The sequence below is a fragment of the Pan paniscus genome, chromosome 4 (genome assembly GCF_029289425.2).
Source record: "Pan paniscus chromosome 4, NHGRI_mPanPan1-v2.0_pri, whole genome shotgun sequence".
NCBI classification, from domain to species: domain Eukaryota; kingdom Metazoa; phylum Chordata; class Mammalia; order Primates; family Hominidae; genus Pan; species Pan paniscus.
Genome location: NC_073253.2, coordinates 11,004,913 through 11,013,482, shown reverse-complemented (window position 1 = coordinate 11,013,482; position 8,570 = coordinate 11,004,913). Strand labels below are relative to the sequence as shown.

The following is an 8,570-nucleotide window of genomic DNA, read 5'->3' as shown; positions in this document are numbered from 1 at the left end:
TCACAGTTCTGGAGGCTGGGAAGTCCAAGGTCAAGGGCCCCACATCTGGTGAAGGCCTTCTTGGTGTGTCATCCCATGGCGGAGGGTGGAAGGGCAAGAGAACACATGAAAGAAGAGGAAGGAGGGCTGAATTCATCCTCTTATCGGGAGCCCACTCCTGTGATAACAGCATAAATCCATTCATGAGAACAGAGCCCTCATGAGCCAGTCACTTATTAAAGATCCCACTTCTCAACACCATTGCATTGGGGATTAAGTTTCCAACACATGAATTTTGGGGGACACATTCAAGCCATAGAAGTAGTAAATAAGAATACAAAATTCTCATCTATCAGACAACAGCACAAGAAGACAGGAAACAGAAACCAGCCTGGAATAAGAAAGCAATATTCATTGAAGTGATTGTTATGTGGGATTATTTTAATACACACTGGGACTATTCATATATTTCATGAATGCTGATAAAAAGAAACTCCCTTTGCAGTAATAACAGTACATTCTCTAGTACATTATGGCTTACAAAACACTTTTAAATGTACAATGGATAAGATAGCAAGAGCTGGGTTCTCTTGGGTCTCCCCACACTAGCTACCAATCCTTGCACCAAGCTTAAAAAATCCAGCTACAGATCCAATTTCTCCATCAAAAAAGGGCAGAGAACCCCCTGTGTCTCAGGATCCTGTAGGGGGTAAGTGGGGTGACACGGAGCTGTACAGGCATAATCATGTTTAGTCAAAGCCCTTAATTCTCACAACCTTCCTGGGAGAGGCATTAGCGTTCACATCTCTGACTTGCAGATGAGGACACTGAGACTCAGAAAGGTTTAGTGATGTAGCCACGGACACAAAATACACGTCTGGAGAAGAGAATCTGCATTTTCCGTTTCTTCTTCAAATACTTTTTCTAGCGCTTACAACATTCACACTAAGTGAATTTACCACCAGTTGGGATTAGAAAACAGCCTATTTACGGGTGGATCATCTGAGCTCAAGAATTCAAGACCAGCCTGGGTAACATGGCAAAACCCCGCCGCTACCAGAAATACGAAGAATTAGCTGGGCGTGGTGGCATGGGCCTGTAGTCCCAGCTACTTGGGAGGCTGCGGTGGGACAAACACCTGAGCCTGGGAGGCAGAGGTTGCAGTGAACCGAGATCGTGCCACTGCACTCCAGCAGGGGTGACAGAGTGAGACCCCATCTAAAGAGACCTCATCTAAAAAAAAAAAAAGAGAGAGAGAGAGAAAACAGCCTATTTAGAGAAGAAAAGAAAATGGTCCCAAAACTCTATTTAGAAGTCAGCCCCCACTTGGGGGAATGGAACTGGGGCTTAGAAAATCCAGCTTTGGGTCCCAGGTCACACTCACCAGAGTTGCATCCCACATAAGTCCAACAATGCTTCTCTTCTCCATTTTGTTTGTTTTTGTTTTCTTTGGTACATCTTACTCCTACTGTTATTGTGAGATGCAAATAAGATCATTCAACAATTCTCATCCTATCTACTGAGTATGTACATCTACATAGAACATCTACATAGTACATCTATATCACCAGTGGGTGATGCCTGACATTTATCCTCAGCATCTAGGGCTGGAGGGGCTGGACACTCCCATGCATGCATGCACACACGTGTGCACACACATATGCACACACAAAGTATTTACAAGATAAAGCAAATGTCAGAAAAGATCAGTGGCCATGTGCCATCTATATGCTATATACATTTTTCATTCTCTGTTTAGTCATCATTGGCTACTCTTCATTTAGGTAGCAGTTGTAAGAAATTAAATGTATCTATGTTCTAGAATTATGGGGAGAAAATAACTGTTGAATGCTTCTTCTGTGCCCACCATGGTTTTAGGTGCTGGGAATACCTAGTGGGCAAGATGGATTAGGTTTCTCCCCTCATGGAGCTGACATTCTAGTCAGTGGAGAAAAACAATAAGCCAGCAGACAGATAAATGAGGAATTTCAGATGAGGATAGAGTGCTATAAAGACAGTAAGACAGAGCAGGCCCCTTGAAAAGCTGATTCCAGAATGAGAAGAACTTAACTACGCAAGGATCTGGAAGAGACAGTTCTCGCCAGTGGTGTTGTAGGACTTTCTTGTTAGCCTAGCTAAAAACAGCATCCTTGTCACGTAACCACGAAAGATTAGGCTCACAGACACTTTGAAGGGTGGGGAAAATGGAATTTATTAGGCAAAAAGGAAAAAAAGGAAACAGGGACTTTCAGCAAAGCAAGAGTCCTGCTAGCCGGTTTCCCGCGTCACAGATTGAATCCCAGGTTCCACCCGGGAAGAGAAGAGGTCAGGCTCCTGTCCCCTGCAAAGGGCGTGAACTTCTGTGGCTCCACCCCATCTTCCGGTGTGCAGGTAGTCAGAGTTTCCCTGCAGACCCCTTTATGCTTGGCTGTCTCAGTGGGAGTGGCTAACACAAAGTCCCAAGGGGAAGAATTGGCTTGTCCTGCTAGAGGAACCTCAGAAAGGCCAGTGTGGCCAGAGGAGCCAAGAGGGAGGAGCTCACAATTGGGCAGGACCCCCATCATGCAGGGTCTGGTAGGCCATGTGTGCTAGGGATTGCATTTGGCTGCCCATGAAGACACCAACCACACGGACTTTATTTAATAGAAATTTGTTTCCCACACAACAAAAAAGTCTGGACGAGGAGTCCACAGCTCTGAAGTGCCTCCATGGACCCTCAGATTCCCACATGCCTTTGACCTTCCTGCTCTGTCACCTTTAGCATGTGATTTTCATGCCTTTGATTGCCTCACAGTTGCGATATGATTGTTCTACCTTTGGCCTTCTGTCTGAATTCAAGGTGGTACAAATGATGTCACCAGGAGGAAGGGGTGTCCCCATATTAAGAATGTAAATTTCCCCCCAAACCCCCCAGCAGATTTCCATGGTCAGAACTGTGTCACTTGGCTACCCCTAGCTACAAATGAAGCTGAAAAATAAATGTCTTTTTTTTTTTTTTTTTTTTTTTTTTTTTGCGAAGTTCACTACCTTCTTAACGGTATTTCCTTCATTAGAAATGCTATTGAGTAGATAGATTATTCCACACTGTAATGAGTAGCTTGGATTGTATTCTAGAGGAGAAGCTATTTGCTGGTAGGTGGGAGAATCAGGAGTTCTTTGAACATGTGAAATTAACTTCGCTGTCACACTGTCAGGAGCAGAATGTATCTGAATCACATAGCACCCAAATATAATATGTTAGTGGCAGTGAATCTGTAAGAGTCTGCAGCAACCTCAATTCTTGCCTCTTCAGAAGAAAATTCAACTGAGGGGTATAAAGCAGAAAGAGAGACTGAGGCAACTTTAAAGGAGGAGTGAAAGTTTATTAAAAAGCTTTAGATCTGGAACAAAAGGAAAGTACACTTGGAAGATGGCCAAGCAGGTAACTTTAGAGATCAAGTGCACGGTTTGACCTCTGACTTAGGGTTTTATACACTGGCATACTTCTGGAGTCTTGCATCCCTCGTCCCCTGATTGTTCCCTTAGGGTAGGCTGTCCACATGCGCAGTGACTTGCTAGCACTTGGAAAGTGAGCAGGGGCAGTGTGTTTTTTGGAGGTGTACACGTGCTCACTTGAGGCAATCTTCCCTTACCAGCCCCATGTTCCTAGAAGGTCATATACCAGTCAAACGTTGCCATTTTGCCTCTCGATGTGTGGCAAAGAGATCTTACCAGGAAGCTGCTGATCACCACTTTCAGGTTTTTTCTACCTACTGGGAGACTGCCTTTCCCTGGCACTGACTGCAACCAATTATTATTTTAGAGAAACAGTGTAACAACTTCCTGACCATCACTTGATGGTCACACAACATTTCTGGTGGTGTGGGTTGTGGGGGAAGAGTCCTCTCCTGCCCTGCTCAGGCCGACTAACTACCTACTGTAAGACAACCAGAGTTTCCCAATCAGTACAACCCTGGAGAACAGGTCACAGGCAAAGAGACACAACCTGTCAGACCTCAGGGCAGTCCAGGGGCCACCAGGGCCCCTCTGGAGCTCTGCTCCTTCCTGTGAAGGCTTTCTGCCCCACCCCCCAGGGTTCCTTACCAATAGCATTTGTTATTGAGTCTAAGATGCTGTGGCTCATAACATGCAACTTTGTTTTAGGTACCACTAAGGGTAAAAACACTACCAATTAAATGATACCACAATGTGCTCTTTCAACTTAAAATTTTCATTTTATACTTCCAAGAAATAGTTCTTTAGGCTTAAGACATAAGACAAGTTTTTAACTATATAGCACTTTTGCACATACATAAAAAGGAAATTACTCATGAAATTAATCAGTTAGGTATCCTTAAACCTTTAAGAACGCGAGTGATGTGCTATCTCTTTAAAGAGTAACCCAGTATTAATTTCAGGATTCTCTTCTAAACTGTGGCACCCACTTGGAAGTTTGGATGTGAATGCAAGACAATGGCAAGCATATCATGACTGCAGCCTGGCCAACAATTATCCTATTACCGGTGTTGAAATGTGTGTATGGAGTGGGGAATGCAAGACCAATGTATGCTATGTGCATCTCCATGTGTGCCCTGATGCACAGAGTTGCGCAGCACTGAGTTAGACAACAAATAGAGAAGCCAAGGTGGCGGTGGTGAGTCTGGAGTTCAGTGGAGGGGCAGAAATAGAGAAATGAGGTTGCAGATTTGGCATCTGTAAGCATCTGCATGATAGTCATCCACACGGGGCTGCATGTGACTATCTATGGGAAGTCTAGATAGAGAAGAAGGCCAATGCTGAGCCTTGGGATACTCAAATGTTTATAAATCTAGAAGAGGGCAAACTGCCAAGCTGACAGAGTGAGCAGCCAGGGTGGCCAGAGAACTGGAGGGTAAGGCAGTGATGTGGCACCTCTGGAGCAAAGGAGGAGGGGGACGGCCAGCTGCATCAAGTGCTGCTAAGAGCTCAAATAGAATGAAAGTAGAAAATGACCATTGGATCTGGCAGCACATAGGTTATAAGTGACTTCCACAAAAGGACCTCCCATGGTTGAGGGCAGTGCAGCAGAAGTTGATGAAAACCAGACAAACTGGACTGGAGGGAGTGACAAGAGATGAGGAGCTCAGCCTCCCTGAACAGTTTTGTTGTCAAAGGGAAAAGTACAGCCAAGAGAGGGGTGGTGTTTCCTTCGCTAAAGAGATTAGGCCTGTCTGAATGCGAATCCAGCAAGGCATTGCGGAAGTTAACAGCAGTTGCAAAGCACTGGGGCAGGCGGGAAGAACACGATCCAAGGCACGAGAGCCAGGGGTCAGCCACGGCAACAGGAAGATGATGGTGAAAACCAAAAGTTTCTGAGAGTGGTCTCAATTTAGGAAGTTTATTTTGCCAAGGTTAAGGACGTGCATTGACACAACCTCAGGAGGTTCTGATGACATGTGCCCAGGGTGGCCAGGAAACATCTTGGTTTTATACATTTGAGGGAGACATGAGACATCAATCAATATGTAAGATGTAGGTTGGCTATTTAGGAGGTAAAATGTGAAGTGGAGGCGTCCGGGTCATAGGTACATTTAAAGATTTTCTGATTGGCAACTGGTTGAGAGTTATCATCTAAAGACCTGGACTCAGTAGAAGGGAATGTCCGGGTTGCATGAAGGAGTTGTGGAGACCAAGGTGTTATCATGCAGATGAAGCCGGGAATACACTGCGAATGTTTCTTATCAGAGTCCTCTATTAGTCTTAGGGTCTCCGTGCGGATGTTTGTGAGGCCATGTTTGACTTCCGCTTCCCATCAAGGCCTGAACTAGTTTTTCAAGATAACTTAGAAGGCCACAGGCGGAGGGGAGGGTCCATCCGTTGGCTGCAGGGCTTAGAATTTTATTTTTGGTTCATAACGGAGGAGGGCAGGGACAGAAGCCACCGTCTCTGCTCCCCAGCGCTGGCCCTCACTCGGAAAGCAGGCTCTCCCCTCGCATCGTCTTTTAACAAATTCCTGCTCTCTCGGCCCCCGTCGCTGCCATCTGGGCTCTCCTTTCCGCGCTTCATTAGGCGCTGCCGCGGCAGGGGCTGAGGGCCTCAGGGGACGGTCGCCTCCCTGCCGGGACGCCCCGGCCCTGGCCCGCACTGTGGGGCGCCGTCACCCAGCCGTCGCCGCGTAGCCAGGAGCCCGGCTGAGCGCGTTCGCTGCAGGAGCCATCCTCAGCTGGGCCCTACTTAACTTCCCGCAACTCCAGTCCCCGCAGCCAGTCGGGGACCCCGCCTCCCTCTCCTTCCTTCTCCCTCTCACTTCTTCACCCCTTCTCTCCCCTCCCTCCTCCTCCCCCGCCTCCGCCCTCGGCCACAGCATCCGACGTGGCGCGGCCGGCTGCGCAGGCACCGTATGCTTGGCTCGCGGCCCGGCAGGGCGGGCGGGCCGCGGTGACGTCAGTGCGCATGCCGTCGGTGGGCTCGGCTGCGCCACGTCGGCGCGCGGCGGCCGCGCCCCCTTAACGGCAGTGGTACTCACTCGGCTCGCGCGGCCCCGGCCCCCCACGCGCGCGCGTCGCTCTCCCGCCCGCTCGCTCCCCGGCGCTCACACCTGAGCTCACTCGCGCACTCCCGCTCGGCCCCGCGGAAGCTCCGCCGCGCCATGTCTTCGCCTCCCGAAGGGAAACTAGAGACTAAAGCTGGACACCCGCCCGCCGGTACTGACTCTTTTCCTCTTTCTCTCCACGCGCGGGTGCCGGGGGCGGGCTCGAACCCGGGGGCGCCGGGCGGGGGCTCCGCGGGGAGGGCCCCGGCGAGCGCTGAGACGGGTTCCGGGCCCTGATGCCCGCCCGAGGGGCGCGGGCCGCGGAGAGGTCGGGCGCCCAGGCCCGGGACAAGCCCGCCGGAGCTTCGGCCCCGCTTGCCGGCGGCGGCGAAGCGTTTCTTCCTGAGGAACGCGGGCGGCCGCGTACCTGTGCGATTGCGCGCAGCCTCCGGTGCCTTGGGCGAACCCAGTTGCACAACTTATAACAAAGTTTTGGCGGATAATATTTACTTAGAGGATACAGATGTCTAGAAAGAAAGTAGCAGAAGCAATGAAAAGTAAGTGGTGTTAATATCATGGTGGTGATTAATTAGAGGCTGCCAGCGTTTCATACCGACTCAAGAACCAAGGAGCGGAAATAATTTTTATCATTAATCACTCAATATGACTTTCACCGCCAGTTTCTTCCACATCCAGATTTTTTTTTACCCCCAAAGTTGCCTTTTCTGATTTTGAGCAAATCCTAAACTTCTGAGCCAAGGAAGTTAAAGCCAGGAAAGAGCGGTCTTTCTTAGAACATAGGGATCTAAGCAGCCTTCATGCTTCTGCCACCTCCTCCTCTCTCTGGGCACAGTTCCTGTTTGCACTTTGGATTCTGTCCAGACGGGTCTGTTTCCGTTTCTACTCTCCTTTCCAGTGGCAGTCGGCCCATATGGAGGGACACTGGTGAGAAGATCAAAGGCCTTGGGTCTCAGAAGCCAAGTCCCCTCAATGTATGGATGCGTGAGGTTCTTTTAGGTCTTAATAGCACGCCTTAGTGTCATAAACTCAGTCTTTTAGCAACAGAAGTCTTTGAGAAACATGGCTTCTTTTGGTGGCACATTTGTGCCATTTTCTTGACAATAAAGATTCTTGGCCAGGCGCGGTGGCTCATGCCTGTAACCCCAGCAGTTTGGGAGGCCAAGGAGAGTGGATCACTTGAGGTCAGGAGTTCAAGACTAGCCTGGATAACATGGTGAAACCCCGTCTCTACTAAAAGTAGAAAAATTAGCTGGGCATGTTGGCGAGCGCCTGTAATCCCAGCTATTCAGGAGGCCGAGGCAGGAGAATGGCTTGAACCCGGGAGGCAGAAGTTGTAGTGAGCCAAGATTGAGCCAAAGCACTCCAGCCTTGGCGACAAAGCGAGCGAGACTCCATCTCAGAAAAAAAAAAAAAAAAAAGATTCCCATTATCCTTCTCTGCTGTCCTCCGCTATAGGGCGGGAATTCTCTGCACCAGCACAATGAATAGGAGCGGTTCTTTAAATATGTTGCAGTCCAGAGTAGGCAATATTTTTCAGTGGTGACGGAGGCTCTCTACAACAAAACTAACTGGCACTGGGAAAGAAAAATGTCTAACTGATGCCAGAGAACTTAAGAGGCATGGGGTTTTAGAAAATCATTCCACTGTGATGGAAAATGGTTTTGGGGGAATTTGTGTTGCATTGGTTTTAAGAAAAAAAGTACTTCAAAGGGAGTTGTTTTTTTTTAATGGGATTTCCTTTAAGGGTAACTGACTTCCATTCTACCACAGCGGGTCCCTGTCCACTGTGGGGAGGAGCGCCTTGATTTCCACCCGGGGCAGGGCTGCCTCCAGGAACTGCAGCAGCCGCCTGCTCTGGCCCTCCACTCCCCAGGACATGGGTTACATTAAGGAGTATCTCTTGGAATGATACAGAACCAAAGTACAGTAATTAAATTGCATACAGAGACACACCCATATAGAAGTTTTTTGTTTTGTTTTGTTTTTTGAAACAGAGTCTCACTCTGTCACCTAGGAGTGCAGTGGCACGATCTTGGCTCACTGCAACCTCCGCCTTCTAGGTTCAAGAGATTCTCCTGCC

General features: G+C 48.7%; 1 protein-coding gene across 1 annotated transcript in view; it reads left to right on the top strand.

The window, feature by feature from the left end:
* Nucleotides 1-1,435: 1,435 nt before the first annotated feature.
* The window catches only part of DAP (death associated protein), a 91,534-nt gene continuing 84,399 nt past the window's right edge, over nucleotides 1,436-8,570 (top strand). The window contains exon 1 of the mRNA XM_003821951.5: nucleotides 1,436-6,641. Within this exon, the coding sequence (XP_003821999.1) occupies nucleotides 6,587-6,641 (55 nt within the window). The 5' untranslated portion in view covers nucleotides 1,436-6,586. The remainder of the gene's footprint in view (nucleotides 6,642-8,570) is intronic.